Below are 24,516 nucleotides of genomic sequence, written 5' to 3'. Positions count from 1 at the left end.
TCTTCAGAGAATTTCTAGGCTGATGCCTCATCAAAAAATTGCTATTTTCGGAAACATTATCAATGTTGTGTTTTCTGTTGCGGTAGATTAATATTCCTTTTATATCACAAACAGTATATTTAGATTTCAAAATGTTCACTGTGAGAAGAATTCCATTTTGGTGGATTTCACGAACCTTGTATTATCAATTGAAAACATGGGGGGGGAGTGTTTTCCAAACAGGATGCAAAAAGTTGTATTCACAGACCCAAAGTAACAGAAAGTTTACTATTTCATGTAGGCTGTCATGTTTTTAGGTTGAGCAAATTCTGTTTTAAGTTCATGGTTCCTTGAGCAGGCAGTGACCTGGGAGTTCCACTTTAAAATGCCATAGGCATAAAAAGAAGAAAGAGATAAACTAAGTTCTCACAACCTCTCTCCCACTCTACTCTTCTCTTATAGCAATTAAGCCGCTAAGACCTTAAGGCTAAATGGTAGAGTGAACACTGATCAGAGCAGCAAGGAGACATACGTTTCCGCCTCTGCAGTCTCTCTGCCGCCGTCAGTGTTCTCCTAGTAAACCCAGAGTGTATGCAGGACGCAAAGCCAAGGTTTCCATCTGCTGAGCTGAGTTGGGCTGGGCTGGGCTGAGCTGCTCCTGTGTAATACATAATCCTAACACTTATGTATAATTTAGACCTTATTGTAGGAGAAGCTCACAGGGGTTTGCCATTGATAACGGATAGTGATATAAATAATTTTAAATGTTCAACTCTCCTGGAAACTCCCTCTTTAGTGAATAGTCCCCAAAAACGTCACTCCTCCTCCACAATGTCAAATGTTTGCGGTTTAACTTGGTCATTGACATAGTTATACTGTGTATCACAACACTGTTATGCAAAGTTATATGTGAGTCGATTCTATCATGATACTTGAACGTGTTATCCATTCGCAGAAATCATACAGAAAAAACCTGATCAGTTTGTTGAAATCACAACCCCGTATATGAACTTTCAGATTCATCCATTCGCCGTACCATCTGAAGGGTAAGTACAGAAAATATACGTTTTACAAGTTCCATTTCAATTTGTCAAATAAAGCCCATCATATATATATATATATATATATATATATATATATATATATATATATATATATATATATATACTGCTTTTCACATTAGTAGCAGAAGCATAGATTTAAAGTCCTCCTAAGTGACTGGCCTGCAAGCATCTTTATTCTCCTACAGTCATACCTTCCAAATGACGAGAGAGAGAGTTTTTAGGGGCATGGTTAGATCCATTGCTAGAGACAGAGCTCTGACCTGCTAAGAATGAATGCCCTTCCCAAAGAGACCCTTGGGAGGTACACAAAGTACATCCAATGAATTCTGGGGTCATACATAATGACTTCTTTCCCCCTAGCTGACATTAGGGTAGATTATATGTGTGTGCTGATAGCAGTCCAGTGTATAATGCGGTGCAGTTTGCTACCCATGTTCTGCAACATGCCCATGGTAGACCCATATGCAACCACAGGTCAAATTTTACATTAATTATCCTAAATGAGAACCAAAAAGCCAAGGCTGTAGGTACTTTTAATAACTTAATATAGTTACAATATGTATGTGCTTTTATTTTGAGCATTCATCAGCAAAGTGCTGACTTCACTATCTATTTTAATACATAAAAACATAAAACAATTACAGACTTGCCAAATAGCTATGCAAAGTACAAACTCATTAACTTGTTAATTTTAATATGTTTTAAAGGCACAATCATTTTTAGATTACAAACATTATTGCTTATTACTTATAATTGCATCTTAAATCAGTTGCACAACAAACTGGGACAAATTCACAAGTTTATACATTGTGCCGATCACAGTATTAATAAACTAAATTGGTACCTGGAGACAAACAATTAAAAGTGGAAAAAATCCAAAGCAAAACCCATCCACTTCATTAAAAATATCTTATTATGCAGTTTACTAAGGAAATAAGCATGTTATATGGAAATGTTCCGTTCCACTTTCTTTTGTTGATTTGTCATTTTCTGGCAGTAAAATCAAAAAGTGGCTAATTGTTTGGTTTATTTACAAACAATATAAAATGATTAAATTAGATTACAAGAATTTTTTGTCCAAGTGTTTTTTTATATATAGTCCAAGAAAATGCACAAATATTATTCTAGTTCTTGTTAGAATATTTAGTGGATCATATTATATTTCTTGTCGACAATATTTAAGCTGTTAAGATCTAGCCTCCATTATCTAAGCTAAAAAAGTTATTATCATGCTGCAATCCTTCTTAACTTTCTTTCTCATTTTTCTTATCTTTTCTTTCATTTCCTTAAACAGGAGCCTTTCTAAAGCTTTCCTTAGAGGAGGCTCCCCTGTTCTCTCTAGTCTTACATCTGTCGGTGAGACTGAAGAAATTGAGGAAAATGACATGACCAAAGAAAGTCTCAAATCAAGTGCTGGGGATGATGTTGGGGTAAATATTAAACTAAGCAAAAGTTGTTGAAATTTTACAAAAATTATATAAATTTTTTAAGGAGTTCTTGTTGGCTGTCGATAAATGTTATTAGTTTTATATATGGACTGTACAATATGGGTAGTCCTTATGATCTTGTGTCTTTATTGTAACTCATCAATGTGACTAGACATTTTACTTGGAAATCCTAATCATATGCCATATTTTCATATATTTCATATCGTTGAATGGTAACTAACATGTAAGAGAAATGAATTGATGTAATAAATGCCCAGTGTTTAATGTTATGTCTAATGTGGCAGTGGGGTGATATCTCAACCAAAATTAGTCATTGGCCTTCCCAGGCCAAGGTCATATCAATTTCATTCACAATATTAGGCGTTCATTTACGATTTATGGACTCATGTACATTTATGAAAGATAATTCAAGTATTTTTGTAAAAAGTAAACAATGACTTTTAATCAGCAACCCCATTCTGTTTGTTCTTGCCTTCTATGCTTTGATTGATAGTCCTTGATTTATTACCTTTGATGGCCAATGATACTGATTTAAATAAATCAATTAGATGTGTCTGTTTAATATTTATGTTTAGCTCCTGTTAAAATGTATTCCCATCTGGTGGTTGAGGTTTAAGTTTTATTACTTCCACTGAGCAGATACAGTGGTAACCCATCACCAGCACCTTGACAATTCCCATTTAAGTCTTATGAAAGATATTCAGTGGTTGTTTGTCTTATCAATATGAGTACTCCCTTGAGAAGCCACTCCACCAGAAGAGGGAAAGTGTGGGGTGGCATTTCCTGGGAAATTCTCAGCTATGGGAATGGTAACCTCACTTGCCAAGTGACCCAGGAAAAGTTAGGTAACAGTTTCTGGTTGTCTTTGGGCGTTTATAGACAGTGACTATTTCTGCTGGCATAGTATCTAGAAGACAAAGTTTTCCTTTGTTGACTCTAAAAAGTGGAATGATGTTGGGAACCCCTTTGTGTAGCAGAAATCTTCTTTGGAAACTTTATGTGGAAAAACTTTTGTGGAGTGGCAGAGCGTGTGAGTGCGTGGCTCTGTTGGCCAGCATTTGCAGGGTCTGTCCAGTCTGGCCAGTCCAGGTAAGATTAGTAACTGCGGTGATAAAATCACCTTTCAATCTCTCAATAGACACAATCCCAAACGAACATTTACTGCTTGTGCGTGAATCTGTATTTATATAGTATTTATATAGTCGACAGACAGAAATTAACACTGTATTTAATAGTTTTGCCTTGGTTTAGTGCTACCTGGTTTGATATATTTTTGTTGGTTTGTTTTGTTTTAGGCATACCAACTGCTTAGCATTGATGGCTTTACATCATTATATCAGTCTAATAGTTCTGTATTTTTGAAGGATTATGTAATCAATGACTTTTTATCCTATACATCCTTCTTCTATCTGAAGTTTGTCATTGGACATATGTTATACAATACACAATTACCCATTCTACTACGTAAGCAATATAATATTGATTTAAATGGGAGTCTAATTTATTTGACGCACTGTCTTTGAAGTAAAACAGGGACGCTAGAGATGCATAACCATTAATTTAATAATTCCCTTAATTGATTTTTTTTAAATCTTTGTTATTTCAATTTTGTACCAGAGCTTTCCATTGCTGTCCTGATTTAAGAAAAGTGCATTCTAATTAGGGATGGTCACTGTGGTCACTGTCTAAGTAGCGAATTTACAAAGTCTTAGTGATTTAAGTCTTCATTGACGTCATCAGGGATTCCCTTGGGCGTTTTTGCTCCTAAGGTGACGGGAGAACATCTTGAATTTATCTACCAGTTTGTGCCGTATAAACCTTTGTTAGTACCTTAGTAATCAGTAGTGGCATATGAAGAGTAAGCCTAACAAATTGGATTAATAAAGACTTGAGAGATCTTAAGGTTTTGTAACGTGCTTAGTCAACTTAAATTTCCCAGTTTGGACTGAAGGTGTTCAGCTGGAGCTGTAACTCTGAGGTGTCACTTTGTAAGGCATTTTCTTTTGACAAAACATGATTTTAATATCTTGTTAGTCTGCAGATGATATAATTTTCTTATATCTTGAAAATGCAAATGTGTACTTTATCTCTTGGTTCCTGACGGAATTGGAGATGACTCATGTGCCATATCAAATTTGTGGTTCATATGTGGTGACAGTTCATTTCGAAAACGACAAGCATCTTTTGCCTCTTCATTGTGTCTTACATTAATTAAACATGAGCTGTAGGAACATCAGCCTCAAATTGTTCATTTCCTCATCCGAATGATTACGCCACTACAGGTTGAATTATTTGGTAATTAATAATGCAGATTCTCCAGAGCATATCAAATTCTATATGACAGGAATATGTCTTAGCTATTTATATCTTTACTTCAGGAAATAAACAACGCATTAATTGTTTATCCTAACATTTTATTCATTTATTAGTTGACAGACTAATATAAACTGAGACATAAGGTTAAGACTGCTCTGCTCGCAATCTTACAATCTAGCATAAGTTGGTTAAAAAAAAGACATAAAGTCCATTAAGTTCAACACCTCAAACTTTATAAAGAAGTATAAAAAATATAACTTTTTACTAGAGCTGACAATTTACATAAAATTCAATCAAACGTTAATGTATTATAGTCTTACTAGACTGACGCTATAATTTTTTTCCTATATATAAATGTAAGGTGTAGCCTATTTTAATTTGCCAAACATTGGCTTGCATATAAGCGACTCTTGGGTTAGTTTTGATGGGTTCATTGGTACTTCAATACCCATTTAGTTTGAGTTACTGTTATTCTGTAGAACAATTCTACAATGGGGCATCTATTAAAGACACATTCCGGCCCTACATGGATTTTAAGTTAATTATACTACTGTATCACTCTTATGGAAGCTAATAATAAAATCTAGTGGTGTGGTAGCAGCTGAACACATCACTCAGATAGCATACGCCACTTGCCTACAGTGGTACAGCTATAGAGAATGTGCAGGAACCAGACTTAAGTACCGTATTTTTCGCTCTATAAGACGCACCTGCTGATAAGACGCACCTAGATTTTAGAGGAGAAAAAAAAGGAAAAAATATTTTGAGCTAAAAAATGGGCTAAAATATTTATTACAATAACTGAATAAGCTATGAACACAGTAAGACACACGCAGTAAGACACACACAGACACAGTAAGACACACACAGACACAGTAAGACACACACAGACACAGTGAGACAGTGAGACACACACACACAGTAAGACACACACAGTAAGACCTCCCTCCCTAACCCCCCTTCTCAGTATCTCCCCTCTAACTCCCTAACCCCCCTTCTCAGGATCTCCCCTCTAACTCCCTAACCCCCCCTTCTCAGGATCTCCCCTCTAACTCCCTAACCCCCCCTTCTCAGGATCTCCCCCCCCCCCGCCCCGGTCACTTACCTTAAACTCCTGTGTTGGAAGCGTGAGGCGTTTGTCTCGGGTGCCGGCGCTTCACTGCTGAGCGCCGGCGTCTGACGTCATATGCCGGCGCCCAGCGTAAAGCGCCGGCACCCGAGACAAACGCTTCCAACACAGGAGTTGAAGCGCTGAGGCAGGCGGCGGTGGCGGCCGCCGCCAGCAAAGGATTCCTGTATATCTGTCAGGCAGGGGGGCCCGAGAGTTGCCGAGCGGTTGTCTTCAGCAACCGCTCGGCACCCCTTGGGCCCCCCTGACTGGCAGAAATCCAGGACTCCTCTGCTGGCGGCCGCCGCCGCCTGCCTCAGTTGCGACCCCGGATTTATCGGCGTATAACACGCAGGTAGGGTTTAAGCTCCGGATTTTAGTTAAAAAAGTGCGTGTTATACGCCGATAAATACGGTATATCGTTGCCCCCCCCTCCCTGCCTGCCTGCATGCATCTTCGCTCCATAAGACGCGGCTGATTTTTCATCCTACTTTGGGAGGAAAAAAACTGCGTCTTATGGAGCGAAAAATACGGTATTCATTGCATTCTTTGTTGGTGTAAATGGAAGTCTTTTATTCATAAGCAACTTTAGTCAGGTCTGGTCAGTCATGTTTTCTCTTGTAAAACTACTGCCCGTGAGTACATGCACCAATTTGCATACAATAAAATGGATTGGTGCCCAATGCAAAATAGGCATTAAAAACACATTTTGAAGGCTAAACTGACCTTTTAAAGAGCAGTTAGATAGTAAGTACTCGGTTGGCAGAAGTAGTTACTAGAGATACTTGATTGGAAAAGAATTGAGAAACATAGATGCTGGCCTGTTTGGTTCGGTTATATCATCTGCTTCAGTATGCTTTGAGGGGTTTACTAACATGGACAACAGCTGGACAGGATTCAGTAGCCAATGTTAAATAAATGCCACTGATATGTGATATTCTTTTCTTAAAATCCTCAAAACTTCTTCTTACAACATAGGTTTATATCAGTTACGTAGCTGAAATATTAAGACAGTATACTGTTACTGTATACAACACCTTACATATTGATCTCCCCTTAATGAAAGTTCCATGCTGTCCTGATTTTTGGGTTATGTTAAATCCATCATACAACACCATCACACTTCTGTCCACGTCACTGCCAGGTGGTTCTTAGTGCAGGGGACTACCTCGTGTCCTAGGGTTTCCAGTGGGGAGCAATAATACTGTCTCTGGCCATATGATCACTATTATTAACAAATCACACCAATCACTGTGTCCACAAGCTCTGTGTTTAATCACAGTGGTCATCCTTCATTTTTTACGTACTCTGATGATGAGTTCTTTCAGTTATACTTCTGCTCTTCTTCTGACATAGGTTTGATTAATTGAGATTTGTTTGCGTAGGTTAGAGAGGGTTCGTTTTAGAGATAATATATTGTGTAGTTTTCATATTTATAATACCCCACCCTATACATCACATTGTATCCACATTCACATATTTTACATTATTTGGAATATTGGATGCTTTTCACTTACTGTTTTGGGTAAACTACTAAAAAAAAGAAAAACTATACGAGTCAATGATCAACAGCTGATCCCACTCAATTATCTGGTTTCCCATTTGGCGTTTTTCATTTGTAAGGGTTGTTACCAGTTAAGATAAAAATCTGTAGTGCAGATACTAAGCATTATATTGTGATATCGTGAAAAACATAGAAGCTTAGAATATTACAGCAGAGAAAACTATTGGGCCCATCTAGTCCGTAAAAACATTAAATCTTATTCGGTTCTTGGTTTTGTCTTATATTCAGGTATCTATATGACAAGAAAAGGTCTTAATGATTAATGCAATACTATTGTTTATTATTGGTGCTTTAGACTTGTGAGTTGCAACAGGGTTCATAGGCTAACCATTTTGCCTTTGTATACATATAGACAAGCCCCATCATTCAAGATCATGGTATGCCCGAATCAACAAAAATGACAGGTAAACTACATTTTTTTTTTTTACATCACTCTTGAAACTAATGATTTTAGTAACTTCTACAGTCCCTGGGAGAAAAAAACGAACATACTTGTTTTCCAATATATTCCAGTTGTATGTTAATAAAGGCCTGTATGTACTGGCAGTATACCCCATGGGTAAAGGCCATGCATCAGTGAAATTGTGTATACTGTGACAAGAGGCTAGAAAAAAGTGCTTGGATGTTTTTGGTAATGTCATTCTAGAGGGTCCCTTAGCAAATGCACTTGATGGTCAGCCAACGGATGTTTCTGCTCAGTCTACTCACCCTGCATTGATACATCTGGACCAAGGAGCATCAGAACAGAAGCCAGTCTCGAAAGAAACATGGATGGACTTTGCAGACTTTTGCAAATGCTTTCAGTAAGTAAAGTTACATATGGCTTTTTTTATGAATTGCGTATCTCTCTTCCCCTGTCATCTCAGTTAAAGTGAAGGGTGATCAAGATATGAAATACTAATGTCCAGAGAGACACAAACTGTACTCCCCTAAAGTAACTCTGAAAGATGTGTGGCTTATGGTTTATGCGATCTGTCACCTGTTTGAATGGGAACCATCTCACAGAGCAAGCTATTAACCTTTGTCAGTTCTCTGCTGATCATGTTCAGATATTGGTTGCGTCTTCTACTTTTTATAGTTTAACTGTTCACAACTGCCTGTCTGCATTTAGGTGTTTTTTTTTCTGTTTGAAGAAGGGAATATAATATATGTGTACTAGAATGCAAGTTATATTAAGAGAAGGAACATATTAACACACACTGGTCAGATCATGTGAGATGCATGAATTGTCCTGACATTCAGTCATACGGGGATTTAATTCTGGAGAAAACTGGGTCCTAAAATGAAATGGCTCAATACACACACCTCCAAGCACACCAACTAAATCATTTATATGCCCCATAAATACGTGACCGGTTAATTATGTGTTAATCAAGAGGGTCATAAGTACTTTAACGTGATTAATGTTTTAGATATTAAATCAAACAGTATCCATTCTGATTTTGACATTACTGAATTAATAATATCACAATTAATTATCTCACGCAGGACACTGTATGTCTTCCACAAGTCAAATACCTATCCTTATACATTCCAGAAATCAGATTTCAAGGTAAAACTTTGTGTTTTTTAATTTTGTCATTATTAAAATAGGTAATTGTTCTACATGTATGTTGTATAGGACCCTTACATCTGTTTTCCTACCTTGCCTATTTCACCAGTCTACATACTGAATCTGTCTGCTACTACCTTTGCTAGCAGATTTATTTATAATGCATACACATTCCTTATTTTATGAGGAACACAAAAAGAGAAAATTGTTTCAGTAAAAGGTATGTGTAGACAATATATCACACAGTGTGAGGAGAATAACACTTGCTTGATTAAAAAGCGGGCAGGTAGAGTTCTACTGGGACAACTTCAGGGACATGTTATTGAAAAATGAAAATGAATCGTTTGTCCAGAAACTGCTAAACAGGAAGGACAATTTTCAGGAGATATGATGTACCCATATATGATGATGTACCCGTATCTACTGAATGTTACATAATGTGCCAGGCACTGATGTATTTACCTTTTGGTGCTGCCATGAGGGCAATCTGCTGACTAGGTCAAGTCCAGAATATGTTGGCAAGGCCAGGCCACCTCTTTACCTGGTCTCCAGACCCTCTAGAGAACTCTGGCTCCACTTGCAGGTTGAATACAGGTACTGCATTCAACCATGCAAGTCAATGGAGCCCAGCTTTCTAATCACAGTGTGATTAGTAAAAATAAATTAAAAAATAAAATAAAATTAATAATAATTAGAAAAAAATAGTAAAAAAAACAGTAAAATGTAAAAATAATCAGGGGAACCTTCAACTTGAAAAAAAGGCAAAAAATAAATAAATATATATATATAAAAAATATATTTTTGTGAGCAAGTCCTAAAATTAGCACATTAGCTTTAAACAATTCTCGCATGGAAAGAGTTAAAATACTGGCATATTAAATGCCCATGGGGTGTCTACTTTTGAAAAATGTATGATTTGATGGGGTAAATTGAATTGGCCGGGTTCAACAATGTCCCAATTAACACGGGGGGAAGGATGGCCACACATCTAATTTCCAATTAGAAAAATGCACACGTACCAAATGTGGCCTTTTAGTTCCCCCCAAAAATGACAAACCCATGCATGTGGGGTATCACTGTACTCGGGAGATGTTGCTGAACACATATTGGGGTGTCGGCATATACCAGGAGCTGTACATTCATACATAACATAGGTGTGTGGGGGAAAAATACACACAAAAGAATACTACTGCAAACTTTGAAAAAATTCTGGTGGTAAAATGTGTGCATGCAAAGAGTTAAAATACCAGCATTTGAAATACCCTGGGGTGTCTAGTTTATATGGCTTTATTGGGCATACTGAAATGGCCCGGCTCAAAGATGTACCAAATAGGGCATGGGCAGTTGATCGCCAAATGCCAAAGTTCAACATTAAAAATGCACATGCCCCAAATGTGGCCCTTTTGCCCCCAAACAGCCAGGCAAAATCATTCGTGTGAGGTATCGCTGTACTTAGGAGATGTTGCTAAACACATATTGGGGTGTTTTATGATAGTGACATATACCAGAACCTGTTTATTCATACCTGAAGTAAAATGTGTGTGACGAAACAAATGCAAAAAAAATTACTACCATAAAGTTTGACAAAGGCTGATGGTAGAATTAGTGCTTGGAAAGGGTTAAAATACTAGCATTTGGAATAACCTGGGCTGTCTAGTTTTCAAAAATATATGACTTGATGGGGTAAATTGCATTGGCCGGCTTCAAAGATACCCAAAATGGCACATGGGGGGAAGAATTACCAGATTTGGAAAAAATGGCTTTGAAATAGCAAAACGCTACCTGTACTTATTGCCCCATAATGTGTAGAAAAAAGCAAAAAAACATAAAAACATTGGGTATTTCTAAACTCAGGACAAATAGTAGAATCTATTTAGCAGGTTTTTTCATTACGTTTTATAGATGAGTAAAAGATTTTTCAACTAAAAGTTAGAAACTATTACTTTTTTTAATAGTAAATAATATGATACAATCAAAACAATGTCATTTAAAGAAAGCCCTACTTGTCCTGAAAAAAACAATATCTAATGTGTGTGGGTTCAGTAAACGGGAAAGAAGAAAATTACAGCTAAACACGAGCAGCGCAGAAATGTTAAAACGGCCATTGTCACGAAGGGTACAAAAAGTAAAATCAGCCTTTGTCACGAAGGGGTTAAACAAGCCACCAGTTTAGAGTCGGGTAAATACATGATTTGTAAGTGTATGTGTGCACATGCGCATATATGTGTGCATCCCCATATGCACTTTTTTTCTCTCCCCTCATGAGCTCTTATATTTTTTATTTTGATTGATAAGATTAAGAGTGCATTTATTTTCCACTTATATTCCTCATGTTGAGGAATATATATAGTCAGGGTAGAAATCTTGAAAGAGTGAGGGACCCTGTGTAAGGATTCTGACTTTGTATGCATGTAAGACACATAAAGTGTCCATGTATGTTTATCTTAATGATGTGATATGTTTTAAATGTTTTATAGGAGAGGTCAAGGTCAATTAATTATACAAAATCTTATGGTTAAGATGGTCTCAGAATAAATATGGTATTTTTGTGGGAAACCCACTGAGAAAATATAAACAAAACAGTTTCCTTAAAAGAGACCACTTTGCCTTTGGTGTATTACTGGAAAATAAAAAAAGTGATGAAGAGATAAGTATGTATAATGTCAATGTAAAGATATATTAATGATATATTATTCTAATTTGTGAACTCAACGATGTATTATTTACTTCAGTCGACATATATGATCCTAACCACCCACCAGTGGCTTTCCTCAAAAAACTGATCTATAATATTGAAGAAAATAAACAATACAAATATTAATTATGGAGGTAGACTAAAACTGTTTGTAAACAGTTTATACAAATAATCATCTAAGGGCCATATCAAGGGTGAGATAAAAAATTTGTCAGCTTCTTTTCAAAGCTTAATAGAACAAACTACTACTATATGACATATGGAGGATTTATGATCCCAAAAAGAAAATGTTGTAATATTTCTCCAAATCTTTCTGTTCTTACTCAACAATCAACTTAATATTAGGAAACAAAGCTTTAGTGAAAAAAATTTATGTAAAAAAAATAACTTGATCATAACATAAACAAAAAAAAGGAATACATTGCTTTATACATCTATTTGAGTGAATTATGTTAAGGATGTTTTGGGTACATTTTCAGAGATTTAAAAATAGTATAGTTGTGTGTTCTTCAGTAACTTTAAAATGTATTGTGAAGAAGTACTTTTAAAGTTCTTGAGTAAATACAATGGGAAAGCATGAAAGCTCTATAAATAACTTATTCGTATAAATTATTGATTCAAGGTGATGAAGGACATATTGGGTGATGGAAATAAGAAACAAAATAATGTTTCTCTTGAGAGTTTGTCACAGTTTTGACCTTCTGCATTCCATCTTTTATGTTAACAGAAACCTTTCATGCAATTAATTATTTACATTAGAGTGGGGACTTATTCCCTGTTACCTGTATGGTTTTGAATCACTCCAAATTCTTCTAGATTAGAATTTTAAAGGGGCAGCCTGGTTTCTTATACAGCCCCACAAATAAATGCGTATTAAAAATACTTTAATACGCCTGTGTTCGTTTGTAGGGGGAAAAATTACTTAAGAGAGGTACTTAAAAGTACTCAAGAGAGGTTGCCGCTCCAGAGTTGCAGTGCTCTCTACCCCTCTACAGTCTGATTTCTTGCACTAATCTTGGCTTCTTGAAAGAGATAATCACTGACAAGAAAGTGAAATAAAAGCACATGGGGACTCATTAGACCCCCAGGAACTCTTCAGTGAGCCGGCACTAGAGCTGGTTTGCTGTGAGTATACTGCAGATGTCCATTGGCAAAGTGTTCCAAAATAGTCAATATCATTAACACACATGAAGACATACTGATACAGATGGTCCTGCCCTTGCAAGCATACAATCTATCTACAGGGAAATGAAGAGGTGATGGACTGATTGAGGAAGACTTTTTTGATTGCATTGAAGCTCATGTGGAGAGAATGTAGCACAGAGATCACAAAGGTGGGGAGAACAGATTATTTCAGGTTTTTAGTAAGTGTTTAAAATTAGAATAGGTAGGGAAATAGGTAGAGGAGAGAAACAGCACAGTGGGGCAACAGCAATGAGATAAGAAAATGAGCCGGGCACAGTGAGTGTACTGTAAAACCAAGGCAGCGAACTTGGACTCAGAAGCGATGGATATTCCAGAAGTTGGGGATAGAGGAGAAGTGGGAATAAATAGAAGCTTGGTCTTGGAAAAAATGTTCTTCAGGGAAAAGAGATGCCATCCAGGGCAGGTGATTTTGCAAGGTGAGTTAAGGCACTTGGTTAGGAGAGGACAGGTAGGTTAATGTATCATCAAGGGTAGTGTGGTAGGTAGGTGGTAGTTGAATCCAAGGGAGAAAAATATTTTTCCAAGAGAGGAGGTATAAATTGATAAAAGCAGAGGACACACAAGTGGGCCACCGAGGTACACCAACAGAACAAGGTAGATGATGCTAGAACCAGAGCAAAGGAGAGTGTTCTAGGGAGAATAACTACATGTGATGATGTAGAAATAACTAAAAATCTAGTATTTATGGTTATTTGAGATGGAATTTAACAACATTATTATATATTCGAAATGTACCAATATACTATATTATGATTATTATAGATTTCTTTAGTTTGAGTTTCTGAAATGTTATTTCAATACATTGGTCACAGAACTACAGTATATAACTGGAGTATTGGAATTTGCAGAAATATTTTATTACCAAATAAAAAAGACAAATCCAACAAATGTGTTAAACTTAATTATAAAGTATAGTAGCTTAAAATGTGTAGAAGTGATTTGTGAAAAGCTACTCTTTGTATTGTTTCTTTAATATTTCTGAAGTGTCTAAAGTGTGAAACCCAACCCCTGGCATTACCAGCTAAACATCATGTCATATCTGTCCTTTTATTTTGCCAATAAATTTCAATAAATTAATAATTAATGTTTATATTATAGTGCCTCTTTCAGCTGCTGCAGTAAGTAATTTAATTTTACTCTAGATCAACAGGCAGTATCATAATTAGATCCCCTTTACCAGTTTGGTGTAAAAATATAAATTTCCAGACCAGTGAGAGATCACATGGGCAACTTTTGCTGTTAGCAGAGTGTCTGTTGAGGCTACAAGGGAAGTTCCAGGATATTTTTTGTAAAAATGTCAGTTTTTATCTTACTTTGAAAAATATTAATATATAATAGTTAAGAAACAAATATGCCTTTTGTTCCATAAAATGCAGCTTGTGGATTTTTTTTTTTTAACGGCTATTGTCTCTTTAAAAACACACAATTTTTGTTTACTCTAAGTATTGTGCAGCTTAATGGGGATTGGTGCAAAAATAAAGGGTAGTGGCTGTTTTATTTTTTAAATAATTGTTTTGTGCATTTTCCCTTTACTAACAGTTCTTGTTGCATTCATCATGGAGAGCCGTGACTTCTTGAAAGTATAATATGTGACATAACAATAGAGTTCACTAGGACTGTTGGGGCAACTGGACTCATAGTCATAGCTGTACGGCCCACCCCCTGATTTCTGTATGTACATGGAACATTAAGCATACAAAATGGCAGGGACAGAGTGATCATCAGGCTATGCTGACCTGGACTGGTCATTTGGCAAACTAGACAAATGCCGACGGGAAGACAGCTGACTATCTTTAATTGTGCAGCCTCCATCTCGATACACGCAACCGCGCACTGCGAGAATGTAAGAGAGCGTATCCACATACATCATTTAGTGGCCACTGGCCTCATCCTCACCTGGCCCTGTGACTTTGGCTAAATAACCTAATCTTATTTATTACAAGTTATTCAGGTGCACACACTGAATGATACAGCCATTGTGGTTTGGAATACATTAAAACTGTTATTATTAAACTGTTGCAGGATCAGTGACACCTAGCAGTTCATTCCTACAACTTCACTTGGATTGCCTCCAAAGTTAGCAGCAATTAACGCCAGAGAATGGTGTGATAACCTGCATCTGCTGTTACTGACAGTCTGCCTGTTATTCCATAGAATGCTTTCCTCCACAAGTAACCATGTCACATCCATAGCTAGCACAAAACAGTAACATCTTCCTTACAGTATACATTATACTGCATTCTATCTATGTGCAGCTTATACAAATGAAAAAAATGTAAATTAGTGTGAATAAGCACATATAATGTGTGCAAAGTTTTTAAACCAGAGATTAATCAATTTTATAGATGCTGCAAACACTATGACACAACCCACACGGTGTCTAGGAACAGATTTGTAAATCAGCGAATATAAGTGTTGTGCACACTTTAATCAATAAATATGTGAATTCAATGAAAGGAAGAAGAAAAGCAAAAAAGAGGAATGAAAAGGAAGAGGAAGAAGAAAAGCAAAAAAGAGGAGGTTTCTTTTAACAAGATTGTATCTATTAGTTCCAATGAAGATCTCGCAATAAGGTCAGTGTAAATACATGTGAAGAAAGGGAATTGCACCAATAGATACAATCTTGTTAAAGGGGAACTACCCTTTGTTTCCTTTTCTTTTTCCGTTCAGTGAATTCACATTTTTATTACTTGAAGTGCAACGCTTACAACGACAGTTTATAGGAATGCTTGTTACCAAGTATATATAAGTACATTGCAAAAACCTGTCTGAGCATCTTTTCATTGCCAAATTAGATGTTATGTTAAGAGAAGGAAATGTCAATTAAGATGGGGAGTGCTCTGCCAAATTAAATCGGTTTTGATAGATTCGGAAGGTACACTCCAGTAGCTGCATGTAACCTTAAAATTCTAATTTTTTTGGCTTCTAACTGCGTAAATGATTTATCAGGATCTTCTCTATAGGTTTGTGAGGTTTCCCTCTGCCCTTCATGTGTTTGTCTGAATGCATCTTGTGTCCAGCAGTGTCTATTTGTGTGAAAACCCACCGCTAGCCAACTCTAGCATTAAGGTCATTTAATTTTAGCTTAGATAATGTTGATCATGGTAAAAATCTCATTGCCTTTGACTACTCTCATTTGGATTTTTGGCTGGATCAAAAGATGGGTATTTTGTTCCTTTTTTAAATATATTTGTGTATATATATAGTAAGAGATTTAGCTTTATTTGATGTTTTCTTTTTTTTTTTTTGCAGGGAACAGATGATTGTGGATCATATTTCTTACACATGGACAATTTAAAGCCTACAGAAATTTTAGTTAGCTTTTCGGCACTGGTACGCTGGGGAGATTCTCCTTGTAAGTTGAAAAACTTGACATTTTATGAATGATGACAATGAGTGAAGAAACATTGGATTATATGGCATACATCTCTTAAAAAACATTTTATTTACAGTTTCAACGTTTTGTGTTATTTTTGTATCTTTTTTTGCAGTCACGTTCAAGGAAGAAGCAAGTTTACAGAAAGGAGTCCTCATCGCTGAGGATTTCTCTTGGAAAAGTCTACTTACTGGCCCAGTTGTGTTAAAAATACACACTTTTGTAACCAAAGCTGCTATAATAAACCTACCTCCTGGGTTAGTGTTAGAAATGTCATGAATGATGTCATTTTTAACAGTATGTGCTAATGACAACAGTTAGTAGAAGGAACACACAAAGTCAGCCTTATATAAAGACTAAGGAATATGACGAAGATACTTTATACTCGACTCCGACTGATCTTCATGCCCACTCCTTCATGTTGTGTGATTATTAGTAGTGTGTCTAATTATTTTAAAAACACTATAATTTATGTTTAAATTAAGATTGCATTGATAAAGGTAGATAGTTTAGATTTTATCTTACAAAGTACTTTAACATGCATTATGTGATTAATTTAATGAATTCTTTATACTCTTTTACACTAAGCACCTAAACCTACCATTTTATTCTTCCATTTGACGTTTTACGCACATAAAAACAACATAGATGCCCTTTGGAAGCTTTTTTCAGTTACTATGGCAACAGCCTATCAATGCCTCCGTTGATGTCACATAAAAAAATACACATAGTTGGCCTTGTTGTTTTTGACCAACAGACCCTCATCTGAAAAGCATGAAATTGAGCTTGATAACATTCGGGATGGGTTTATTAGGTAACATTTTTATTTGACTTCATTGCAGGCGCCATGTCTTACGCTTCACTGCAAGTTCACCCTTAGGGCACCATATCCACCTGTGTAGTACAGAGCCATTTGTCTTTGGTGATGAAGAAACTGTTATGCCATATCTCGACAAGGTACACGTTCCCATGGAAACTACAAAAATACTAGGTCACTGTTCTCAATTTGTATAACCCTTGTTTTATTCGAAACAGATAGAAAGTAATAAAATAAATGTCACAGTGTCGGGCAAGTAAAAAATGCCTGTTCATGAGCCGGTTACCTTTTAAATTACGATGGCGTTTGTCAAGATCTCTTTGATATGATTGCAAGTATAGGACTGAAACTTGATCTTAGGATATCAAGAAAATAAAATGTCTAGAAAATGGGATCCAGTATCATGACAACTAATGAGACTAATCGACTGCTTGATAGAAATACAAGGACAACTGCAAGGAACATGTGTAATTGTGGCTCGGTAGGAAAGAATTACAACAGCAAGTTCTCAGAAAGAATACAGTCATTTTACATCCTTGCTATTATGTAGTATCAAGTAGCTAATACTGAGTTTCAACTCAAGGTGCTTACTGTATATACAATATGGTAACCTGTAATCAATATTTGTATCTAAAAATAATTTATATACATATTATAAAAATACCTGTATGGAATTCTTTACTTTTGTCCTACAGAATTAGGTACTTGAAAACATAACAAAGGTTTTACTTTTTTCCTATTATAAGGCCCCTAGGGTATTTTATACAGGTACAGAATAGCATGCATGTAAAGTTTTAGGTGTAAATTAAGAGTCAGGAACCCATGTCATAAACACATATTATATTGTTATACCTTAATTATAGCATTAAAGCTTACTCCTAGCCACACTTTGTCACCATCTAATTACTCGTTTTAAATTTAAAGGAGAGTTTTCGCTTCATGGAAAAAGCTACAGCCATTATTAAAGCCATTGGGAAAGTAATGACTAGCTTTAACTCTGAAAAGGAGCTTCCAAGAGCACTTCGAGAATTGGAATTGGCACATGCACCACATAAAGAAAGGGCAAGTCATTTTAAGGTACAGGTTTATTTTGATTATGTTAAATTAGTCTATAAGATGACATTTCTAAGTGACCCGAAACTTTTGAACAGTGATGTGCATATATATTATATATATATAATGTATATACCGTATTGGCTCGGATATAGGCCGCCCCCATACATAGGCCGCACCCTAAAAAGTTTGGTGCTTTTTTAAAGAAAAAGTTTTTTTTCTTTAAAAAAGCACCAAAAAAACATGCTGCCACTCTGTCTCCCCCCCCCCCGAGATATGCTACCACTGTCCTCCCCCCGAGATATGCTGCCACTGCCCCCCCCCCGGAATATGCTGCCACTGTCCTCATCTGCCCCCCCCCCCCGACTTACCGGAGCAGACTCCCGGGTGTCTTGCGGGGCCGGCGGGGGACATCTACGCAATACGCGTATACAACTTCAAACAAAAAAGTTGTATACGCATTTTGTGTAGATGTCCCCCGCCGGCCCCGCAAGACACTCGGGAGTCTGCTCCGGTAAGTCGGGGGGGGCAGAGGTAAAACGCATCGTGCGGACGGTCCGCACGATGCGCTCAGACAACCTCCCGTGCCGGCACCCCCCCCCCGTGAGAAGTGCCGGCAGGGGAGCGTATCGGGGAGTAGGATACGGGTCCCCTGCACTGCTGCGGGGGATCTGTATCCTAACCCCGCTGCCTGCCCGGCGCCCGGGACTGCATGTCCCAGGTGTCGGGCGCTAGACCCCGAATATAGGCCGCACCCCCACTTTAAAGACTTAAAGTGGGGGAAAAAAGTGCGGCCTATATTCGAGCCAATACGGTATATATTGTTTGATTTTAAATCATGACAGTATTTGTATATATAGTTTCAGTAAAAGCAGAGCGGATACTGTAAAGAGAAAGCACTTCGGCTTCGGTTTCGGCTGTTTCTCTGCTATAATCCCTCTAGATCTCTGACTTGTTTTGGGTTCCAAGGCATGTCCAGTTTTCTCATAGGATTTTGACTTCAAGGCATTTCTGTCAATTCCTTGTGTCAGCGTTGTGTCACCGTTCTTAAAGATTTAAAGTGTGCACTGTAACATATAACCGTAGAGATAAAATTAAGTCAATATATTTGTTAAAAATACCCAATAGCAATGGCCAGAGATATGAAGAGAGATGCAGTATAGATTGGTAACAGGTGTCGCATACAAAATGTCATGCCATTGCGTACCCCATCTCTGGGCCAGCAGGTAGGTAACACCTGCCCACCAATAATTAGTATGTTGGTTATGTTTTCACATCTATGATTATTTGTTTTTGGAAATGATTTGGTTATTTTGTGTTTCAGACGTTTAATGTGGCTTTGTGGAGCCTTATGTCTGAAGTGATGGGAAACAAAGTCACACAGGACATGATATTTGCATTCAGAGCCGTCACGTTGGATTTCACTTCTGTTTTGCCAGCAAATCTTCATCTCACGCCAGGTGACTATGAAACTTTTTAGCACAAGAAAAACAAGATGTGAGAATTGAGATTCAGTTAAGTAGATGGGCACTCCCTGAGACAGCACTGGTCCTTACATAGAAAGTATTTGGACATATTAGATAAAAAAAAAAATCTGTTTTTCAATAAAAAAGAAAAGACTTAATTAACTTTTAAAACTCATCAGTCAGCATTCTTTTAATTTTTGTGACATTTAGATGATGTATTTAGCCATATATAATTAGTAATTGGTAGCTATTCCAGAGATGGTGAGATTTATTTTATATGACTTAAAACTATGTATTGGCTAGCATTTTAAACAGGGATTACATTTCAAAATTCTGCCTGTGGAGCTTTCATTATGGTAAATATGAGCCCAAACTACCAGTACCATCCTTGCTTGCATACCCTAGGACATTGTGGGGACCAGGAGACCTGTGATCTTTGTGGCAGGTCTCTTAATGTGTCAGTACTCTGAGTATGATGTCATATGTTGCTACCATGGCTGCTCAGTATCACAATATTATATTGTGTGTACCTTCCTTAGAGGGGGGGACCGTTCTAAATGGATCAAAATTCTGTATAGAATACAAACAGGTGTAAAAACACGTAGATAAGAACTGTTAAAACAAACATTATGATGACTTCTTCAGCCAGTCATTACCAACCACTAGATTACCATTTCCTTTAGTGTTATTTTGTTTTGTTCTCGTGTATTTGATTGGTAGAGGTTACATTATTCAGACTCAATTCTAATAAGTAATATATAGAAACATGTATTATTTTAGTCTTGTTTTATGAACATCATTACTATTGTTAACAGTGGAAACGTCATAAACAAAATAATAGCTTTGTTATTTTTGATGCAGAGTCAGAAGTGCCTGGCTCCTGGCAAAACAGAAGCCCTATAGGATTAGAAGAAACTGCTGCTGTAAAACTTCAGGCTTGCTGGAAGAGGATTTACAGAAGAAAGTGTTGCCAAGCATCAAGAACACCAGGTTCATTCTTTAAAAGCATTTCAATATCAGTTTATTTAGGATATTAAAAAATGATTTACAATATATATTTCTACATTGGCAATGCTCACTTAGGGAAAAAATACTTAATGAGGAATCCTAACGCTAACCCATGTAGTAATATAGTACTTGGATATGGGGGATCACTGTCCTCCAAAGATGTAGACCACCCTTTTTAGGCAAAAACAAATTCTCATATCTTAACCACACATTATGAATATCATCACAAAGAAAACCACATTATGAATGTATCATCAAAAATAAAAAACCTGGATGCAAAAAAAAATTGCAAAGTCAATCTTGATATCCCCACATACATTATGGTCTTATAGATAATAATTTGTATAATAAAGTACACCTTATACAGCAGTAAAGTTCTATATGAATATAGGCAATAATTGCATTGGAGAAATCCTAGAACAATTCTGTATATATCTTAAACATAAAAATCTGCCCCAATTTAGACAGTGTTTGCAGGACATTCCAAAAGTGCTCATGTGACCTAGAACTTGATACAGCCTAAACCTAACAATGATAACAAGATACAAAAATGGGACGTACTAAACAGCATATTGGGGATGATGGGATGATGGGATGATTGGCTGCAATGTTCAGCACTATCAATAGGTGTCAGTATACTTTTTACACTCATGGTAAATCAAAGTATGTTCTTTTTTGTAGTTCTTGATACTAAGTTGCAACGAATACATTGCAAAAATAAGCTGCAAATGTTTAACTATTTACTTGCTGAAATATATACAGTTTTATAACGGAATCATGGTAAATTCTATAGAAATAATGTAAAAAGTATACTGACACCTATTGATAGTGCTGAACATTGCAGCCAATCATCCCATCATCCCATCATCCCCAATATGCTGTTTAGTACGTCCCTACAAAAATGGGGAAAAAAATCAAGGATTAGTATAAAGATATACAAAAATGCAACTAACAAAATATAAATAGTAAGTGAAAACAAAATGATAACAATGACAACAAATTCTAAATAAATGAAATATCAAAAGTAAATAGAATATGGTTTAAAAGTAGTTTACACTGAAGGAAAAAAAAAATCAATGCAGAGGACTAAATTTCTGCCACTGGAAGTCAAATGAGGCTATTTTTATTCAGTAATAGGTATGTAAAACAGCAAAACCATAAGAAATGGTTTTGCTAAATAAATAATTTCCAGGTGAAAATATAGTATCTAGTATTCGCTGAACTGGGCTTAGCTGCTACTTGAGGATACATGAGGATTTCTGGTAGGTATTAGAGGTGGGAGACTATTTTCTTCCTGCATAGGCATGCAAAAAAACATCACACCTACTGAGATAGTATGAAAACATCAACTGAAGTCAACACATGCAAAGCCTCAGAAAAATGCATCCAAATTTTTTTTTATTTTGAACAAGGTTTGATTTACATAAAAAAATAGAGGCAAAAAAAGTAAAATTAGTGAATTTAGTAATTCTAGAATGGCTGCTGGATAGAGGAAGTGTGAATGTATATTGCTGTGCACTAGTGGCCCCAAGTGGATAGAGGATGTATTGCATCCTCCAATGACATGAATGGCCCCTTCACATTTTTGCCATCTCACATTCTGGTGAATAGACCTGCCTGTTAACCTTCTCAGGTGTTGTGTGCATTGCAACAATTACTTTTTATAATATACTATATAACTGTTACAGAAAACAAGAAGTAAGGTTGTAATGCACTACACGGTGAAATGCATTATTAAAACTATTTTGAATATAAAACTATTTGAAAAATATTAACACAACATATAGGCAATGTTGTTTTTGTTGTCTTGCTGCCTTAATATTTGAGTTTATAGTTACAATGTTTCATCTAACTAAATGCTTAAAAGACTATAAACTCCAGTTGCACTGGGTAAACTTAAACATTTTTAATAAGCATTGTCTTAACTGCAGCAAATGTGTTTGTAACCATCTGGGATGACAAGTTTTCTAATTATAAGTGTCATGCTCTAAGCTTCAGTAATTCTCTAGTAATGAGGCTGGTGCTTAAAATCTTCCATTATATAAATATATATACCTTGCATAATTTTACATAACTCTCCTAATAATGAGATGTTGACAGATTTTTTTGTAAAACGTCAACTACATCTCAAGGCTTAATAGCAATTACACAAATGACAAACCTAGTATTAGTGGATGCCTTTTAATTAGCAACTATTATTTGGAATCCAAAACTGAACTAGTTACTAAACCAGTATTTTCTAGCTTAGGATGATGTCAAGCCATTTAGGTAAATGTCTTGAGTGTAGCATCTACTCTTTTTTTGTTTGTTTTTCTGTTTCGTTTTAATACATTATAAGCATATGGAGGAACTCACAGGGTTTGACCCCAAAGTGTCGGTGTAGGTCTCTAGGTCCCTTTCCTCTTCCTGTGGGTAAGTTAGTGGTGTTTGGCCACAACTACTCCCCTCCTACTCTCTGCCTTCGTAAGACTTTCTAGGACTAGCCCCATCCCTGCATGTAGCTAGCCCGAACCTACACACAGCTAGCCCCTGCACAGCCAGAATTGCCTCCATAGATGGCTAGTCCCATCTCCTCAGAAAACCATTCACCCAGAAGATGGAGAGTTCTTGGTAGCCTACCCTGAGAAGTTTCCAAGTATGGTTAAATGCAATTGACTACATTACAAGATAGGTGCATGCAACCATTTTACATGGTTTTTTCTTGGACTTGTTGATCTAATTTTGTGGAATTTGCTTTTGTGGTTGGGCGTGACGGTACATTTTTAGAAAGCATGTTTCCCAGGATTTCATGTTCCTTAACATTCACATATTAGTGTTAGCATATCACTAAATCACAGTATCTTAGAAATGTGTGGTTTTGGATGTTCTTATAGAAAAACTGTTAAGCATTTGCAAAACAACATTTATTATTGATGCATGGACTATTTGGTACTCATCATGCCTGAGAACCTCCTGTTCCATATGTTTATTCTCCAAGTGGGGGAGCGACGTTTGTGTGCACCCACTCTCCACTCATGTTCCCTACCTGTGCCCTGCCTCCTTGGCTCACCTACTTATATCCCCTTCCATCATCTCCTATAATGAACAAGAGAAGCAGTGCTTTTCCACCAGACTTGGGAGGTTCCTAGGTGTGGTAGTTATATAGGATGGCAACTTCTTCACTTGTTCACATAAGATGTGAGGTTGACTGTGCAGCAGTGCGGTGGCTGTTGAGGGCAAATTAATATGAAAGCATATCCAATGAATGATTAGTCCAAAGTACAATCTTGTATACTCATTGTTATAACAATATACTACGCACCTGTCAGGAACCGGGTCCATACAGACGACTGTAAAGACCCAGCGCGCCCAAAAATTGTGTTAAGGAGTTACGGTGCAGGAGCGGAGACTCAGGACAGGGCCTGGTGGGGGGCGACCGCACTCACCCAGGTGTTGAGCAGCCACATACCAGCGCCCTGACATAGCAGCTGATGATGTCCAGAACAAGGCAGAACCAAACTTGACTGGATGTGGAAATCCGAACTAAACTTGGAGATATCCTGCAGGCACCCTGGAGCAGGCATGAGACATAGCACTAGACTCATGACAGGGTGCTGCAGGCTGGGAGTATGGAAGCTAAGCAGAGTATCAACAGAAACTTAGCAAGCAAGGACAGAGCAAGGAGCACAGAGCAAGGAACAGGGAGACCGAGCAAGGAACATAACCATACAAGACATACATGATACAGGGCACAACAAAGGACAGGGAACAAGGCAAGGAACACAAGAGAAGGAGTGAGGAGCCAGAATCCTCGGACGCTTGTCCTTTAAGCAAGGATAGGACATCTTAACTGGGACATGGGGAGAGGAGAGAGGAACCGAAATC

At 36.9% G+C, this 24,516-nt stretch overlaps 1 protein-coding gene across 1 annotated transcript in view; it reads left to right on the top strand.

The window, feature by feature from the left end:
* The window catches only part of LOC149289878 (androglobin-like), an 82,725-nt gene that overhangs the window by 27,756 nt on the left and 30,453 nt on the right, over positions 1 to 24,516 (top strand). Inside the window, exons 11-21 of the mRNA XM_089490139.1 lie at positions 935 to 1,025; positions 2,338 to 2,473; positions 3,787 to 3,955; positions 8,126 to 8,282; positions 8,968 to 9,031; positions 16,185 to 16,287; positions 16,424 to 16,565; positions 17,151 to 17,265; positions 18,050 to 18,187; positions 19,503 to 19,638; positions 20,506 to 20,634. Of these exons, the coding sequence (XP_089346265.1) occupies positions 935 to 1,025; positions 2,338 to 2,473; positions 3,787 to 3,955; positions 8,126 to 8,282; positions 8,968 to 9,031; positions 16,185 to 16,287; positions 16,424 to 16,565; positions 17,151 to 17,265; positions 18,050 to 18,187; positions 19,503 to 19,638; positions 20,506 to 20,634 (1,380 nt within the window). The remainder of the gene's footprint in view (positions 1 to 934; positions 1,026 to 2,337; positions 2,474 to 3,786; positions 3,956 to 8,125; positions 8,283 to 8,967; positions 9,032 to 16,184; positions 16,288 to 16,423; positions 16,566 to 17,150; positions 17,266 to 18,049; positions 18,188 to 19,502; positions 19,639 to 20,505; positions 20,635 to 24,516) is intronic.

The sequence above is a fragment of the Sceloporus occidentalis genome, unplaced genomic scaffold, assembly GCF_023333645.1.
Source record: "Sceloporus occidentalis isolate IW3139 unplaced genomic scaffold, rSceOcc1.0.p SCAF_42, whole genome shotgun sequence".
In the NCBI taxonomy this organism is placed as follows: domain Eukaryota; kingdom Metazoa; phylum Chordata; class Lepidosauria; order Squamata; family Phrynosomatidae; genus Sceloporus; species Sceloporus occidentalis.
Note: the sequence above shows the minus strand (reverse complement) of the source record. Positions and strands in the feature narration are given on the sequence as shown.